Source organism: Equus quagga, chromosome 11 (genome assembly GCF_021613505.1).
Source record: "Equus quagga isolate Etosha38 chromosome 11, UCLA_HA_Equagga_1.0, whole genome shotgun sequence".
NCBI lineage: Eukaryota > Metazoa > Chordata > Mammalia > Perissodactyla > Equidae > Equus > Equus quagga.
In genome coordinates, this window is record NC_060277.1 from 24,618,335 (window position 1) to 24,637,379 (window position 19,045).

Sequence of the window (19,045 nt, forward strand, 5' to 3'; positions counted from 1 at the left end):
TTTATACATGGGATGCCTACCACAGCATGGCTTGCCAAGCGGTGCCATGTCCGCACCTGGGATCCAAACAAGCAGTCCTTGGGCTGCCGAAGTGGAACGTGCGCACTTGACCGCTGTGCCACCAGGCCGGCCCCCAAGAATCATGATTTTTAATGTGGAATAAAGGAGATACACATGAAATATGATAGAGGCTAATAAGTACAATATCCCATAGCCCTGAATTCGAAATACTTTAAACTCAAGAAATATCATATTTATATATATATATAGCTTCATCCACTGAATTGCTCTACAAACAACAACCAACCCAGTAGTGATATACATCCCTAGCTTTAGATTGTTGTTTTGAAATGTCGTTTCTCACTTAAAGAAACAAGGCTTTTGGGAAAAACGGCAGATTTCAGTTCTAGGACAGAAAATTACAAAATGAGCCTGGAACCCCATATGTAGTCATGCTATCATCAGCCAGCCAAGAGCCCTATAAAAGATATACTAGGGTCATGTCAAAGGCCTCAGGAGCCAATTTTAAGAGGCTCTCACCAGCCAAAGATAGAGTAATTTGAGTAGTAATTGCAGATGACTGAAACCCAACAAATATTTTAAATCCATGAGTTTATGATATTACATTATAAAATAAAGCCTAATTGCTTACATTTGGGGAAATGATAGGAAACAAATTAATCATCTTGAAAACTGATAAATATAGGGAAAGAATCAAGCATTTATCTTGCCTTTCCTATATCAACTGTACCAACTTGTAGATAAGGGGAAACATCTCATTATAAAAGTATTCCAATTAATAATGAAAAGGAAAAAACAGAATTAGAATATCACCATTATGCTGCCCCCAGTGAAATAATGGATCCAGACATTTGCTGCATCGGTATCTGCTAACTGCTCAAAACAGAGACAACCAGATATTAAGAGCCTTCTGTTGAAAGAACATGTTACCAAAGGGAGAGAAACGAGTCTGATTACTGCCAATTTGCAAGAAATACAACCAGTTCTGCTATAATGTGGTCTTAAAGACCTCTGCACTATATGAAGTCATGCAATAAAAACCACAGGACTTATGGCAAAAATGAGATGAAAAAACTTCCTCAGTGATTAAGATAGCAACCTAATAAAAACAGTAATGCAGTTTTATATATATTACATATATGGTCAAGAAGCATATAAATACTATAATAAATAAGGCACTTGACCTTGAAAACTCCCAGACGTTTGTGGAGGTGGCGTGGGAAGAGTTGCAGCTGGTGAGTGATTTGGAGTCGCAGGAGGCTTCTCTGAAATTGGAGGCAAGTTGTAACAGCAGATGTGGGTTGATGTGGTCCATAAGCGGAGACCTGAGGTAGCTGGTAGATGCCTGAGGTCAGCTCAGCTCAGCTGGGTGCAGCTTTCTACGTCACCTGGTGTTTCTCCTGGAGGAAACTGCACGTAAGCAGGGATGAAATTCATTATGTTCAAGTTGTTCCCAAACATATCAATCAAGGTGAAACAAATTTGCATTTTCACGGGAGTATTGTAGCAGAACTGACAGGAAAGAGAACAGAGAAACATTGAACTGCACCATGTGTGTGCAATCCCCAAATCCAGGCTGGGAGAAATTCTAGAGGTTAAATAGCTCAGGTTCATTAACAGATAAAGTGTAGAGAAAAGAAAGGGACAGAGGTAGAACTGTAGATTAAAAGACATTTAAAAGGCGTAACAAGTCTTAAAATGGAAAGACTAAGCTCCAGTGCCTGGGGCTGCACACTCGGATGGGAAAGCTGTCAGGAAACATTAGGTCCGGGACTTTGCAGAAGACAGGGGAACGGCTACTTTTGGGGCGGGGGTGGGGGGACTGGACAAGGGACTTCAGGGGAGGCTGACCAAGTTCTTTTTCTTGGCCTGAGTGGTGGTTAAAAGGGTGTTTGCCTTATAATAACTCTTTAACTATACATTAGTTTTCTGTGGCTTTTGGTGTCTTTATTAAAAAAAAAAAACCCGTCATACTGAACCAATGGTCAGAGTCAAGGGGAAAAAAGTAAAAGGTGGTTTCCTTCTAAATTCATGTGGCGATAGCTTTATCAAATGAAATCATGCAAGTGGCACCATTCATTTATTTATTCATAACACGTTAAACTCCTACGTGGTGCCAGGACCTTAGGAAAGAAAGATGATGTGACAAAGTTTCTACCCTCAAGGATGCAGACAAGTGTTTAAACAGATAAGCTACGGGCACTGCACCCATTGCTGCCACAGAAGAAGAACTGAGTGCTGTGGGCAAAGAAAGAACCACTGCCTGGGAGAGCTGGGGGCGGGGGCCCAGAGCAACTTTTGAGTTGTCTTTTTTTTTTTTTTTTTGCTTTTTTTGCTTTTTCTCCCCAAATCCTCCCAGTACATAGTTGTCAATTTTAGTTGTGGGTCCTTCTAGTTGTGGCATGTGGGACGCTGCCCCAACATGGCCTGATGAGCAGTGCCATGTCTGCACTCAGGATCCGAACCAGCGAAACCCTGGGCTGCCGAAGGGGAGCACGCGAACTTAACCATTCGGCCACAGGGCCGGCCCCTGAGTTGAGTCTTAAAGTAAGACACTGCAGACGAGGAAAGGACGTTCTTGGGAGCTTTCCTGGCATCCTGAATCCCTAATGAGAATCCACTGTGCCTCTCCACCCCACGGCGATTATCAGATCACCCACACTCTCTGTGCTTGGAGGCGCCCTCTCAGACAGGACTGATCTCTCATCTCATCTCTCGCCTGCCCCTCTGGACACCCGGTGCCTCTGTTGAGTATCCTTTGCTCCCATCCTTAGACTGTTGTGGGGCTTTAGTCTCCACATGGAGGTCTGGCTGGCCTCTGGTGCCTAGGCAGGCCCAGTGTGTTCAGGGAAGACTTTATTATTACTCACTTTCTCTGCCAGTGCAGAATTAGAAATTCAGTAGTCAATCAAGTGACAAGCAGAGATGCTCTAGAAGGAAAGATGAGTGACTGAAAGAGAGAGAGCATGGCTAATACTCAAAAAAGCTCTGGCACGGGTGTCCACCCTCCTGTCCCCCGCTCTGTGGAATGTTAATACGTCAGCCAGCCAGTCCTTCCTCCGCATTTCTCTCCTTGAATTCTCTTTCCATGAGATGCAGAATGAGAACCCAGGGCTCGCTACAAACCACCACCACCACCAAACTCACTTTTATTAAGCTTAACACAGTGAATTAAAAAGAATGAAATAAATTATATATATTTTAATTAGTTGATTGTTTTGTAAGATGGTTAATCATTTTTTTTTGAGGCAAGTCTGTTTTGCTTTGTTTTGAATCACAACTTTTAAAAAATTGTCTTCTCAAATCCTAATTTGAATGTTAAAAGCTGAATATTATTTAAATATGATGACAAAATTAGAGCAGTAGGTTTAAAAAAATGGTATTGCAGGATTCAGGTCATATGTCCGCTTGATTTAACTGTCCTTAGAAAATTATATGGAAATACCCCAAACTGTCTGATTCTACTTTTACCAGAAAGAATGCAAGTGTGCCTAGACTTGTAATAGTTGCTTCCATTATAACCATCAGAATGAGCTTTATTTTGAATAAATTCCGAAACTGATTTTCTTTAGCACATAAATTCTGATTTCTATTTCAAACAGTTACATTTCCCCCTTAATGTTGTATGTTACAAATGGGGCAGTTTTAACCACGGAGCAGGAAATATCTTACTGTAAGTGGCAGACGCAGCCAGATCTCCTGAGTCACAGACAGTGTCATGAGAGGTAGCCTTTAGACTTCCTTCGCTTCCCTTTACCCTTTATTGAGAGTCCACGTCTCCGTTCCCATGACCTACAATAAAATTTTTACTAATTATGCTGACTTAGTCACCACTCACATTTTTTTGGGGGGGATTGGCACCTGAGCTAACAACTGTTGCCAATCTTCTTCTTTTTTTTCCGTCACTTTTTTCTCCCCAAATCCCCCCAGTACACAGTTGTATATTTTAGCTGGGGGTCCTTCTAGTTGTGGCATGTGGGACGCCGCCTCAACATGGCCTAACAAGTGGTGCCATGTGTGCACCCAGGATCTGAATCCTGGGCCCCGAAGCTGAACGCATGGACTTAACCACTCGGCCACGGGGCTAGCCCACAAAGTTTTTTTTTAATTTCTCTAATTTTGTCCAGCAATAAAATTTTTTCCGTTTCTCCTCCTTCAAAACATTTTTTTTGTAGATTGTTTAAAGTTTTATCAGGGCTCCTGATAAAATGAAAATAATCTATCATAGTTAATCATCCCATTCAAATACTATGGGGGAAAAAGGAAAAACGGTTATTGATTTAAGGGTCTGTTTTTTTCTTGTCTTCAAAAAAGAAGACAAGAGACTATGTGAGACTAAATTTAAATTTTTATATAACTCAAAAGTGTTAAGATTTGGTCCTTAGAACACCACTTGGAACACAGTCGGCATTCAATAAATATTTGTTGAATGAACAAATGTTGAATTAAATCTGGGATTTTCACTCTCCTTTTTTTTTTTAAATATTGGCACCTGAGCTAACAACTGTTACCAATCTTCTTTTCTTTTGTTCTCCCCAAATCCCCCCAGTACATAGTTGTATATTTTAGTTGTGGGTCCTTCTAGTTGTGGCATGTGGGACGCCGCCTCAGCGTGGCCTGACGAGTGGTGCCATGTCTGCACCCAGGATATGAACTGGTGAAACCCTGGGCCGCCAAAGCAGAGCACTCAAACTTAACCATTTGGCCACCGGGCTGGCCCCATCATTCTCCATTTTAATATGGTTACTTCCAGAAAAATACTTCTCTATTAGTGTAAATATACTCTTAGGATAGCCATTTTTCAGTAAAACTGCTCTAAAGAAAAAAATTTATTTTGAACTCTCTTGTGCCACTGGCTCCCATCTTTAAGTGGGTAATATGCTTGGCATGACTAGGGGTCCACTTCATTCTCTAAGTGAGCTGGTGAAGTCCTAGCTGCAGCTCATGTCAAGTTTACATGGGAAGGGTCACCACCATAGCTTGGTATTCCGGGCAAAGGCCCCACCAGTAACTCTGGAGAGAACTGGAAGGGGAGGGATGGCTAAGCCCCACCCCTCCGCCCAATGGGATGCCGCCAGGGGCGCGGGCAGGTTGAATTCCACCCAAGGGCTTTACCTGGTTGTGGCACAGTCACGCAGTGGTTTCCCTGTATTCTGCCAGCACTGCCCTGGAGCAGCGCAGCCTCAGGTCCTTAAGTGCCACGTCAACATTCTGTACTTAAAGAATCGACAACGTAGGCATTTATTTTTCACACATTTCTTTTAGGTCAACGAATTTTAAATTTGTCAGGGACTACCTATACCTTTTAAAAACATTCTTTATTTCTGTCCCTTTATAAAAGCAGCAGTTTTCAGATTGGCCTCTAAGGAGGTCCACGGGGTGCCAAAGAGGCATCCGCAGGAGATGAGGACTCTAGGCCATTGTATCTGTTTTATACATGGGCTTTCCCAAAGGTAGCATCTTTAAAATAGCTATTATGATTAACTGCTTTAAAAGTTCTCCCATAATCAGAGAATTTTTAGTAAAAATGTTACAACTCTATGAATTTTCTTTCCTATTACTTAGAGAATTTAAGAAAAATTAATCATAATATCTAAGAGCAAAGACAAATACCATTTTGTTAAAACTCTGAATCTTTGCTTTGGGCAGATTTCTATTCCATGCGATTTTCAGTGAAATTAATGGGTTATTTCTCTATTCTCCTGAAATGAATATGGAGCAGCAATGTAATTATAGAGACTTATTTGCACAAAAATGCTTTATTTGCATTTCATAAGATTTCAGAGGTCTTTATTCAGTTTGCAGTTTAACAAGCTAAAAGTAACCACCACAGATATGGCTTAATTGTTTAATTGGCTTAGCTTTGAAACTTAAAATAAGAATACTCAGCAACTGCAGTTTAAGAAAATCTTATTGACAGTTAATATTCATATCTCAATTACTCCCAGAATTTTAGAAAGTTATTGAATGAAAACTTTTACTGAATTTCTCTTCCCTCTGTGCTTTTGAATTTGGAGGCAGATCTGATTCCATGCTGGAAAGAATACTTCCTGAAAATGGGAGCCTGATAAGCACCATACAATTCTTTGCACTTGTTAACCTTACACTAAAAAAAACCACTTTCCATAAAATCTTGGTCAATCCATATAAAGTTTGAGATTAAAATTTATGTAAAGACTACTAAAAAACAAGCATAAATTAATTTCCTTTTACCATTAACATTTAAGGCCACACATATGCCAGGTCATGTGCTCAAAGGCCCTGGGGTAAAGCTAGAATGAGACAGGGTCCCTGCCTTCACCTGCTAGAGAGGAAAGAATTACACAGAGCCTTATGAAGACTACAGTAGAGGTCTATACAAGATGCTGTGAGGGGAAGGGTCATGTCCATGAGAGCCTTCTCAAAGAAGGCATTTCTAACGATCACATTGGTAGTTTGAATGAAATCCTACTGCCAAAACAGCACGAGAAAGTTTGCTGACCTTTAGTCCTAAGCAAAGTATGTGCTTCCTTTTACATTATTGAAGTACTTCCTTATACATCATTAATTTTCTTAGCACACTTGGTTTTAGCTATGGTAATAATATACTAAAGGTAAATGCTCAAATAGTTCTAAGACTTTACTGATTATCTTTTTTAACAACCCACTTGAGTGAAAGCAATATGAAACAAATAGAATATTTACAATTTGGAATGTATTGATAAATATGATTGAGAACCCTTGTTGTCAAGGGTTCTGCTTGTGCTTTATGTGTTACAATAAATGGACATAATAGAAATATTTTAATGACCTACTGTTTATTGTCTTTTCTAGATGAAAACTTTACAATTCCTCATAATAAAAGGGGAGTTCTTGGAATGGTCAACAAAGGCCGTCACAGCAATGGGTCACAATTCTACATCACACTACAACCAACTCCCTATCTAGATAGAAAATATGTGGCTTTTGGGTATGTGCACTTTAAGTTTGTCTATATAATATTCATATATGTAAAAATGTGGTTCAAAAAGATTTGGATAAGTATTGTACATAGTTTATGGGTAACTCAAGATAGAATTCAAAAGCAAAAGTAATTCAAACATAGACAAACATTTTTAGAAATAAGTATTTTGTAAGAAGTTTGCCATCTATAAAAAAACACAGAAACCATCTAGGCCATTATAATGTTTTGTCTTTCCATCCATCCATCCATCCATCCTTCTATCTTCAGCCTCAAGGATATTATCAATTCTTAATTACTATGAATAATACTATAGCTTAATAATGTATATATCTTTAGATGCAGAAGTGAGGCAAAGTTATTTAAGTAATTGTCCATGAACATTGTGAAGAGACAGATAAAAACTATGCAAGTTACAAGTAATTTTTTTTTTTTACTGAACAATTTAAAATAAGGAAATATCTCAGGTAATTATTATTAGCATGTGGGCCTAAAATGGATGATGAATATACTTTTCACCACTCCAGTGTTTCATATCTCTACTTAATTACTGAAGTGAATATAAGTTGAAGCTTACTTTGTCTCCTCTGAAATGATGTAAAGTGTTAGAACTTCTCTGCATAAGTATTAGAATATTCCAGCCACTCCATAGGGATAATTATTGACTCTTCATCCCATGAAGAAATTTCATGCCAGTGTTAATTTTAACCATAATTATTCCTTCAGTGTAATGCAGGTGATATTTCCAGGTTGAAAAAACAGAAATTATATTTTCATCCGAAGGATATTTCTTTAAAGAGATGATTTTGTGTTAATAGATGCATAATCTAAAATAATGTGTTATCTCCCATTTTCCCTGGTCCTAATAAGCTGTATTCTGATTTTGAAAATGCCTTCTTCAATTATTTTTAAATCCAAATAACCCTCACAGTTTCCTTTCTATCTTTCCAAAAGGTCCCTTTTGCAAACACAGACATGACGACTTTAACACATTTAATGCCTCCTTCACCACCTCCACCCAGATGCAGAGCCTGAAGTCAGAATGGCATTCCAGGTCCTTCACTGTCTGGCCCATCTTTTTTCAGCCTTCACTTCTGCTAGCCTCTTAACTCATTCATTCAACCAGCATTTTATTAGGCACCTACAATATGCCAGTCATGGTGCTCAGTCCTGGGAAGAGTGATGAGGCACAATTCCTGCCCTTTAGGGAGCATATAGTGATTAGAAAACCAACAACTGTAAGACAGTGAGACGTGGGCTATGCAAGTTCTGTGAAGAGTGTGTTGGGAATAGAGAGAGGGGAGGACAACACCCTCCACCTCCTTCAGTAACAGTGAACACAGATCCTTACACCGCGGTGGTGGAGGGAGGAGCACTTGGTCCCCTTTTGAGGACTGCTATTTTCCATGTGATTCACCTTCCTCCAGGGGACTCTCTCACCAATTTTTGTTGTCAACCACCACACTGGCCTTAGGGAGGCGCTGCACCTCTTACTGTTCTAGCCCAAGTATGATCTCAATTTCTCTCTTAAATCTCCAAATCACAGCTGAGTCTGGGCTGAAATATTGAAACAAGACCTTACAGAACACTAGGGGAGAGGCAGAAAGGTAATACCATAATAGGTAACTAGATCATCTGACCAAATGTAAACTAACTCCTCCAGGGACGCCTTCCTTCCCGGCTGTAGGGCTGCCTCTAGTGGAAGATGCTTTCTCTTCCCTCTCATCTCAGAGCATCTCCAGGTTTATCTGAGCTTCTGAAAGCCCAAACATGGTTAGCAGGGTCTAGAGAGATACAAAAATTTCCTCTCATCTGAGACAGACGCTCCTTCCCAGCTCTAGTTTCCGATCTATGAACTTGCCCCTTTTTCAGATGGAAGACATGGGAATGCCCTTCAGGGGAGACTGCATCGACCCACAGTCTTGTTGATGGCCTTGCTCAGTGGTTTCATAGGGAAAGAACATCAAAATATAAGCCATACAATCTCCATTCATATATACATAGGCACAAAGGGTATATGTTGGGGATAGTGGTGGAGGAAATTAATTTCATTATAAGGGACCCCTAAAGAGGGGAGGGGTCTTGGAAAACTTCATGAAAAGGTGAGATGAAAGTCAAGTAGAAGTTAGCAGGCTAGAGAAGGTTGGAAATGAAAATGAGTAAAGTAAATTTTAGGAAGAGTGAAGAGCGTTTGCAGAGAGGCCCTAAAGAGTAAGAAGAGTGGGGCGGGCCCCGTGGCCGAGTCGGTAAGTTCGCAGGCTCTGCTTTGGCGGCCCAGGGATTCGCCAGTTTGGATCCTGGGTGCAGACCTAGCACCGTTCATCAAGCCATGCTGAGCTGGCATCCCACATAGCAGAACTAAAAGGACCTACAGCTAGAATATACAGCTATGTACCCCGGGGGCTTTGGGGAGAAGAAGGAGAAAAAAAAGACTAAGAAGAGCATCTTATCTATAAGTCATTTGGTCTGGCTAGAGCTTAGTGCCCAGGGGAGAATGGAGAGAATGGAGGCTGAAGAAGAAGAGCTGGCCAGGGCCCAGGGCCCAAAGGGCTGTGGGTGCCATGCTGCTGAGCGTGGACCCCCAACCCAAAGGGAATGGGAAGCCATGGAAGAACTTTAAATTGGGAGCAACATGACTAGGTTCTCACTCTGAAAAAATCTCTTTTTAGCAGAAGCTAGGACTGAATTGACAAAGGATGAAAATGAAGGTGGAAAGGCCAGTTAACAAGTGATGGTAATAGTAGGCTATAAATGAAGTCCTGGTCTAAGGCACTAGCAGTACAGATGAGCAGGGGCTAAAGGGACAAATTCAAGAGATATTTGGAAGTTAGATTCAACAGGATTTTATGACTATTTAGATGCTGGTGGTGAGGTCATGGGAAGAGTCGAGAGCAGTGGCATCTAATAGAACTTTCCACAGTTATGGAAATATAATCTGTGCTACCCACAGTGATAGCCACTAGCCACATGTGGCCATTGAGCACTTGAAATGTGGCTAGTGCAACTGAGGAACTGAATTTTATTTAATTTTAATTAAATTTAAATAGCCATATGTGACTAGTGACTACTACCTTGGGCAGCGAAAGTCTAAAGAAGCTCCTAGATTTTGCAACTGGTTGGATGGTTGATGCTATTCACCAAGACAGAGAATACAAAAAGGAGGATATAGGAGACCTTATAAGTTCATGATGGGCAAGTTATATTTCATATTAAGATTAATGTGTTCAGTGGGTATGTCCCAGTCATCGTGCTAGGCACTGAGCACTGAGCACAAGCATGACCCCTGCCCTCATGGGAGAATCCAAAATCAATCAAAGCAGCATACAAATAAAAGTCAAATTTAACCCTAACTCCAATAAAGGAGAGGGGAACCTGACATAAGCAGTGGGGTCTGGGAAACTTCCCTGAGGAAGTGATGACTGAGCTAAGATCTGAAGGAAGTCCAGGAGGCTCCCAGGCCAAGGGGTAGTGGCTGGCAAGAGCAAAGGAGACAGAGACAGCTGTGGCAGGCAGGGCATATGGGGCCTCTGAGGTACTGAAAGCCAGGCTGGCCCGAGCAGAGCAAGCAAGGGGAGCATGCCGCAGGACAGCCCTGGAGGGGAGTGGGGAAGCCCGCCGTGATAGGTCATTAGAGATTTTTGGTCTTTATCATAAGGATAATAGGGAAATTATTGAAGTGTTTAAGCAGGGAAGTGACATCAGATTTGCATTTTTAAAAGATCTCTCTGCCATCAGGATAACAGATTGGAAGGGTCCCAGGGAAGACGTGGGGGAAGCATGACAAAGGACACCGCTAGATATTTAAGATATTTATGACTGATGTTAATTTAATTTGTAGGAAATAGCCTTAGCTAAGCTAGGTAGGAATCAATTTAGAAATGTAAGCTAGATGTGAACATTTATGACTCTCTAAATTTTCCATTTTTTCTCCTATATAGGCAATTGATTGAAGGAACAGAAGTTCTTCAACAACTGGAATTGGTTCCAACAGAGAATGAAAGACCAAGACAACAATGTATAATTATTGACAGTGGAGATCTGTATACCTGATTTTCACATGAATATTTTCTGACAATTTATTATTACGTGTCTGATCAGCTGTTTCTAGATTTAATTAAACAACGCTTGATAAAAATTAGTTTGAAAACTGTGGCAGATGCTGTAGGTTGGCTCACGCAACACCCAATCCCTCCCCATTTTCCTTTCTTGCCTCTGCTATAGAGACTATAAAAGCAAAATACTCAATTTCCCAGCCTCTTTTGCAGCCAGGAATGACCAGAGGGTACCCCTCTGGCCAGTGAGACAGGAGAAGAATGCCAGTGGTCCTGTCCCTTCCCCTTCATGCAATCTTGAATGCAGAGGCTACAGCCATGAAGGAAAGGCCAAGATAACTGCAGGCATGTCAGCACCAACCTGAGCTGCAGAACCAATACCAGCACCCACCGTCTGTCTCCGGCCTTCTTACTGTATGAGACAAACAGATCCCTGTTTATGTTACTGTTGGTTGAGTATTTTGTTACCTGTAGCCAAAACCATTCTTAATTTAGCTGCAGTACCTAATGGCCTTTGAATCCTAAAACGTTTGTAATAGAATTTATGTTGTTGTTTGTAACTACATTTCTGCCGTGAGAAACGTGGTAAATAACCAAATAGGAGAGAAGCAACAGAAGAAAATTCATTGTAAGATTTCATTGTTTATATGTAGCATTCAAAAAAGGGTATATAGTCATGTGCTTAAGGAGGGGGCTATGTTCTGAGAAATGCATGATTAGGTGATTTTGTCACTGTGCGAACACGATAGCGTGCACGTACACAAACCTAGATGGTATAGTCTGCTGCAGACCTAGGCTGTGGTACTGATCTTATGGGACCACCATCGCACATGGGGTCTGTCGTTGACTGAAACATCGTTATGGGTGCATGACTGTACACTTTGGATGTTTTTCTGTGACAGGAATAGAATGCTTGTCTCTGATTCATACCAACCATATGAAAACCAATGGCTTGGGTTTCAGTCCCCATGGTGGCTGACTCCTGAGAGGTTATTGGGATCCAGCTTTATCAGCTGCTCCTTAATCTGAGCTTCTCAAACCCATGTCACCTGGGGAACTTTTAAAACAGACTGCTGGATCCCGTCTTTGACCCACTCAGAGTCTCTGGACAGGGATTCTGTGCATCCCTTTAGCTGTCTACCCAGAGGTTCTTCTAGCTTGTAATTAGCCAGCTGGGCACTAGTCACTTGGGAATCATGCGAGACATAAGTGAGTGGTTTCAGCCCCCTTTGTGTAGTCAGTGAAGTGCTTGACTCTGTTAGTGGTGACCTTGCTCAGCTGCTGCTGCCACCACAGCCACAGCACAGCTCCTGCTCTGCCCAGAGCCACTGAGCCACTACAGTTTTCTTGCCCTCAGTGGAAGATTTGTCTTCCAAGAAGGATCTCTCCTTGAGCCAGTCTCAAAGAGACAGGCCTCTAGTTGACTTGGGGCTTGCCAAAGGTAGGCATATGCTTATTTCACTTTTTATTTTGAAATGATTATAGATTCACAGGAAGTTGTAAAAACAGTAGCGTGATTCTGTATACCAATCACCCAGATTGCCCAAAGGGCACAACTTACACAACTACAGTACATTATCAAAACCAGGCAGTTGACATCAGTACAATGTGTGTGTTGCCCTTTTATGTGTAGATTCACGCGACTGACACCGCAATCAACACAGAACATTTTCAGGGCCACAGAGACCTCCCGCACGCTATCGTTTATAGTCACACCTACTCCTCTGCTCCCCACCATCCCTAACTCCTGAAAACCAGGATATAGTGTTTTGTGTTTTTGTTTTTTTTGAATAACAGCTTCATTGCTATATGGCATATGGTTTTATCCTCAGATCTGAGGTGGCTGGGGAGAAAGCATACTTCCTGTGTCACATTCTCAACTGACCCAGAGGCAGCAGAGGGTTAAGAACCTGCATTCTTGAGCCAGACAGCCTGGCTTTGAATCCTGGCTCTCCCATTCCCTAGCTGCCAGACTCATGCAAGAACTTCACTCAACTCAAAACAGCAGTACCTGCCACACGGAGCTGTTATGAGGGTTCAAGGACTCAAGAATTTGTATACAGGACGTAGAATAGGACCTGTTGTGCTCTAAGTGCTCATAAATGTGTGCTCAATAAACTACTGGCGTATAACCTTCAGAGTGTTGCCTAGGAACTTGTATTTTTTTTTAAAGATTTTATTTTTCCTTCTTCTCTCCAAAGCTCCCCAGTACATAGCTGTATATATTCTAGTTGTTGGTCCTTCTAGTTGTGGTACATGGGACGCTGCCTCAGCATGGCCTGATGAGCGATGCTAGGTCTGCTTTGAACCGCTGAAACCCTGGGCTGCCGAAGCAGAGCGCATGAGCTTAACCACTCGGCCATGGGGCCGGCCCCCTTGGAACTTGTATTTTTTAAAAGCTCCTCAATGACTGATTAACAGGCAGATCTGGGAAACACTGGAAGCAGTCTCTCTCCTTCCTCTAAAGTTTCAGCCAACCTGAGAACTCAGCTGTTTGCATGACACCTCCAGATCCTCCATGTGGGCCTTTGGATGGGTTCCTCTGGTCACAGTGGTGACATCAGCAAATGGGAGCTGGGCTTGCCACGGGGACTCTCACCAACCAGTGAAGCATGCGATGAATGAAACTGATACTTTGCAGAGATCCCAGTTAAAACTAATTGCAAGCATGAGTCATGTAATAACCACAGCGATTCTTACTGCCAATGAACCTGTGTGTTAAGGCATTAAGCATTTTATCTGATATTGGGAAAGAACTGGGATATTTTAATGAGTGTAAGAAACTGATTCCAGCTCCCTTTGTTTTTCACTTTACCTGCAACGTAAAGATTGAACTCTGCCAACCTTCTACAGGATGGCAAGGTCACGATCCTTTTGTTTGCTCTCACTTTCCACTTTCAGGCTGTGTAGAAACTTTAACCACAGATCTGTATATGCACTGGTTCCTATCACCATTTACAGGGACACAGTGATACTTCTGTATGAGAATGTCCTCTGTATTAGAATCATTTGTGTATTTAACTATGTCGCTTGGAGAAACTGATTGTTACAAAGGACCTAAAAGCTTATCCCAATTAACTCCAAATGTAAGACTTCCATTTAACCAAATTGAAAGACTTTGACTTGATTAAACAGAAGGAATTCTAGATTTTTCCAAGTCCACAGATATGAGTAAAGGATTCTGATGATTTCTACAAAATGTTAGTTATGTGACCTTGCCCTAATTGCTGTGGCAAAGTCAGGTACATATGCCTTATCTTACACTAAGCCGTGTTAATAAGGGGAGTGTGGTATCTGGACATTTTTCTTATTTTGGACAAATTGAGATAAACATTTCAAATTATCTAAAGAATTTGCCCCAAATGCAAACAGTGCTGGTTATTTGTTAATGAATGAGTAGTCCAGCAACCTCAGGATTCCATTCTCTGAGTTTTTTTTTTTTTTCCTTTTTCTTCCCAAAGCCCCCTGGTACATAGTTGTATATTCTTCGTTGTGGGTCCTTCTAGTTGTGGCATGTGGGACGCCGCCTCAGCGTGGTTTGATGAGCAGTGCCATGTCCGCGCCCAGGATTCGAACCAACGAAACACTGGGCCGCCTGCAGCGGAGCGTGAGAACTTAACCAGTTGGCCACGGGGCCAGCCCCCTTTTTTTTTTTTTCCTTTTTCTTATTCTCTGAGTTTTTACACTCTATACATATTTTAAACTCCGTGATTGTTTTGGTCCCAGCTCTCAGCAAAGTGGTAGTTGAATCACTTAACCCCTCACTTTCCTCATTTGTAAAAAGAACAGATAGAAGTAAAGTATTTAGATCCCTTCTGGCTCAAAAACTTGGGTGATTCTCTGAGTAAATTTGTAAAATCAGTAACAATACTATTATTTACTTTTGGACTTTAATTTCCTTGGTAAACTGAGGTAAACCTATCTCATAGTGATCTGAGGATTAATTGAGATAATAGGTGAAGACACTTCTAATGATGCTTGACGCATAGCAGATAGTCAATAAAAATTAGTTTCCCTTCTGGAATGTCAACCCACCAAAACCAGTCAAGCTGCCACGGACAGAATATCATCATCATCATTTCAAGAAACATCAAGTCCCTGTTATGCTCAGTATTAGCTATTCTCACTAACATCATATTAATTTGCAATCCACTGAGTTAATTCAAAGGTATATCCTCAAAATTACAATTGATCTCTGTCACACCTAGTGATACTCTCTCCCTTATAGAAACTCATTTTTTTAACTACTATATTGATTATACTATTCACTGCTCTTCCCAAAATGGAACCACAGCTTAAACTGGCAACTCTAGTCAGTCTAGATCTCAAATTTTATAAATCTTATAAATCATAAAAAATATTTCTAACAAACTCAATAGTAACATATATGACATAAATTACAAAATTTGATATTTGATAGGGAGCTGTAAAAATGTGAGACCTCATAGGTTCTTTGACTTCAGCTCGAGCCTATCAAAACACAGATTCCTAGGCCTCACCCCAGTTTCTGATTCAGTAGGTCTCGAGTGGGCTGGAGAATTTGCATTTTTAACACGTTCCGGGTGATGCTGATGTTGCTGGTCTGGAGACCACATGATAATAGCCACAGGGATGTATTAAAAACACAGACATCTGAGAGACTTGTGGCATGCAGGTAGGTGAAAGAGAAAAGTTATAAAACACAAGTGTGGGGCCAGCCTGGTAGCATAGTGGTTAAGCTCATTGCTCTACTTTGGTGGCCTGGGGTTCGTGGGTTCCGATCCTGGGTGTGGAGCTACACAGTGCTCATCAAGCCATGCTGTGGTGGTATCCCACATAAAAAAAATAGAAGAAGATTGGCACAGAGGTTAGCTCAGGGCCAATCTTCCTCACCAAAAAAAAAAAATAAAATAAAAAGCCTAAAAAAAATAAAACACTAAAATGTGACAATAGAAAAGAAAGAACAAGGAAAAATGATACGACCAGAAACTTTGATTTCATCAAGGCAGCAGGAAGTATGCAAACATTGGCCAATCAGAAGGGACAGCCACTGGAGACCTGGTGCAGGCCCTGGAGCTCCTGGCTGGGCTGGAGGTGAGCCCTCCAGCTGCTGGAGAGGCAGCATGGCAGTCCGAGGTCTGGGGGGAGGGACTGGGACACTTGGGCTGCTCAGAGCAGCGCCTTTTACCAGTCAGTAGAGAATCACCTGAATACTTTAATAACCAGAATGTCCATCTGGGGGCGTACCGGTGGAAAATCAGCTCTCCAAGACAGGATTGGGAGGAGCCCAACAGGTGCCTGGGCACAGGGGAAAGTAACAGCGAATGTGGGATATCCAGAAGCTGCCTAGGGGGGAGTTTAGCTTGAACTTGGGAGTTGTTCCTAAGTTAGAAAAAGGCTTACTTCTGTTTCCTGAAGGTCTGAGAGAGAACGGAAAAAGCTCTAGCTGACCCAGGCTTTGAAGGAGAAGAGAAATAAAAATAAATGTGTGTCAGGTGGTAGCCTAAAGAGAACCTAGACTGGGCTCCACGACTCCCGCACATCCCGGAGTTTGTTGTTGTTTCTACCCTGATCTTACATATATTTGTAAAACAAACAAAGAAACCAAACAAACAAAAGCTTTACAACATGTCTTGCTCGATGCAATTTCGTAGATGGTTCACTATAAAGAAGAGCAGCCATTTAGGAGGGTAGGATAGTTCTCCACAGGGTACGGTGTGAAGCAGTCTTCCCAAACTTCAACAGGTGTACACGTGTACGTATGGATCTCCTTAAAATGCACATTTTGACTCAGGACGTCTAAGATTTTGCATTTCTAACACATTTTCAGATGGTATGGATGATATTGGTTCGGAACCACACTTTGAGAAGCAAGAGTAAAGCAGTGGTTTTCAACCTAAGGTGCAGATTAGAAACAACTGGGAAGCTTTTAAAAATCCTGATGCCCAGGCATTATTCCAGACTAATTAAATCAGGACCCAGGCATCAGTATATTTCAAAACTTCCCAGTGGTTCCCATGTTCAGCCAAGGTTGAGAACAACTGCTCTAAAGTGTACTGCTCTCCTTTGAAACCCTGGAACAGTTATCAAAGAAATATCCACAATGTGGAGAGCCTCCTAATGCGAGGATCTCTAGTACTTTACCATCAATCCTCATCCTGTGTTAATACTAAGAATCCGAATATACAGTTTTAGCTATTAAGCTTTATGTATTACAATCCTTCTCTAACTTTGTTGAAATTCATTTAAATATGACACGAGGTTAAATACATGTTAAAACTGTATTATAGATGCCTGTCCTTGCTCTGGAATGGTGAAAATGACTTTGGAAATCTTCCTTGATCTAGCTCAACAGAGCCACATAAAATAATGCAAAATAAGCTGGTGTTTTGCTAGTCCTAAAACAAGAGAGTGACATGCCCCCTTAGAAGGACTAACAAAAATCTGAGGATTAGAGTTGAACACCCAGATGACAAATTGTAAAACAATGGCCTCCACAATGAGGTGCGTTCATCCTATGGTGTAAACAAGATAACCAATTGGGGTATGGGAAGAAACAGAACTTCTATTATATTTTTAACCTTAAAAAAACAAAAGTTGCCTAGCGCCTTCATTTGGTCTGGGTGTCAGATGGTCATGTGCTAAATAAATACCGCGTGTGAGGTTTCCTGAGTGAGGAGCAGACGTTTCACTGTTGGAAGGCTGATGACGAGACCTCACTTACTTGGCTGCAGTCGCCTGCTGCTGGCCAGATTGGATCATTCAAAAATCGTCAGTTTCTTGTTCACATCCGAACAAATCTCCAACTAGTGTAGTCAATAGAACAAATGTCCATAGTCATGAGGGTACAGAAGGACCCCACTGATTAGATTCTAGAGCGTTATAAAAGCTTTCAAGTTTAGGCGAAGAAAGGTAAAGCGCTTATGCAGTCATCTTTTCTGGTTTTTCAGAGCAAAGCAAATCTCGCAAAAAGTAATTAACGTTTGTGTTACTTTATTAGGATAAATTCGCCTAATTAAAATTACACGAAGAATACAAATAGCTGAAGACAGACGGCATTAAGTACAGCTTTTATAACCTAATTTTTACCACTTGATATAAGCATAGGCGCACTTGTGAATATTTTTGTGAGACTGGGCATCAGATGGCGCTCACCCTTAACAAAACCCTGAGCAGTGACAGAGCATTTACAGGCATTTCGAAATCCAGCCCTGATGCCAAGCAATCGGACGTTTCGGTCAAATCACTTTACTGAGTGTCGGTTTCCTCACCTGTAAAGTGGGAGTGGGAATGGACCAGATGGATTTCCAACTCAATTCGCCTTAGATTGTCTGACTAGAGTGGTGGCGTTGATTGGCTGCTGCTACCGACGGCTGAAATAGCAAGAAATTCGGAAGTCAGGTTGGGAAAGTGCGGCAGAGGTAGGAAAGTGTGCGGCTGTGGCTGGAAGGCAGGAGACCGCTTGCGGTGTTTCAGCCACTCACACAACGTGGGCGGCGGAGCCCAAAGTCCTTAACCACGTGGCGTCTCCATTTCCCTAGGGAGTCCCAACACGGGGTTACGTCCAGCAAAATCGATTTCCACAAAAAAAGCCCTGGTCCTACTAAACATGGATGCAAACACCGTGGAAACGCAGGACCACAGCACAAACTTAATTCTCGCCCAGGTTCCAAGCGCACGCACGGGAACAACTTCCGCCCAGCTGGACTCAGGTCCCCGAGGCGCGTCCCCGGAGGTCACGTGGGGCCGCGGAATTTCAGCCTCGCTGGTCTCCCCTGGGGACGCCAAGCGCCACGTCATGTAGGTTGTTCCATCCAAGCCAGGGTGGGAGCCTTCACTATCGCAGGAACGAGAAAAGCCAAACTGCATCCTGTGTGGTAATCTGAGGGAAATGAATATCGTTTCCTGAGTCTTGTCCTTTCTTCGCTGTGGTACAGTCGCTTTGAGGGACAGCCTCCCTCGGTTCCCTCTCGATGCCCCTGCTCACCCCCCCGCAGGATTCCAGTTGGTATCGCCCGAGCCCCGCCCCCGCCCCGCCGCGACCCAGCACGCC

The 19,045-nt window shown here is 42.1% G+C and overlaps 1 protein-coding gene and 1 long non-coding RNA gene across 6 annotated transcripts in view; one reads left to right on the forward strand and one right to left on the reverse strand.

Annotated features, from left to right (window-relative positions):
• Window positions 1-11,840, forward strand: part of PPIL6 (peptidylprolyl isomerase like 6) — a 30,664-nt gene extending 18,824 nt beyond the window's left edge. For 2 of the 3 annotated variants that reach the window (XM_046674691.1, XM_046674693.1), the window contains exons 7-8: window positions 6,835-6,970; window positions 10,900-11,840. In XM_046674691.1, the coding sequence (XP_046530647.1) occupies window positions 6,835-6,970; window positions 10,900-11,011 (248 nt within the window). In that variant the 3' untranslated portion in view covers window positions 11,012-11,840. The remainder of the gene's footprint in view (window positions 1-6,834; window positions 6,971-10,899) is intronic. The other variant, XM_046674692.1, reaches the window with a different exon arrangement.
• The window catches only part of LOC124246512 (uncharacterized), a 37,230-nt gene extending 18,504 nt beyond the window's left edge, over window positions 1-18,726 (reverse strand). For 2 of the 3 annotated variants that reach the window (XR_006890519.1, XR_006890520.1), the window contains exons 1-2: window positions 18,264-18,726; window positions 1,206-1,431 (exon numbers count right to left, since the gene is read on the reverse strand). This is a non-coding gene — a long non-coding RNA (uncharacterized LOC124246512). Of the gene's footprint in view, window positions 1-32; window positions 1,432-17,716; window positions 17,799-18,263 lie in introns of those variants that run through there. The other variant, XR_006890518.1, reaches the window with a different exon arrangement.
• Between the last annotated feature and the right edge of the window lie 319 nt (window positions 18,727-19,045).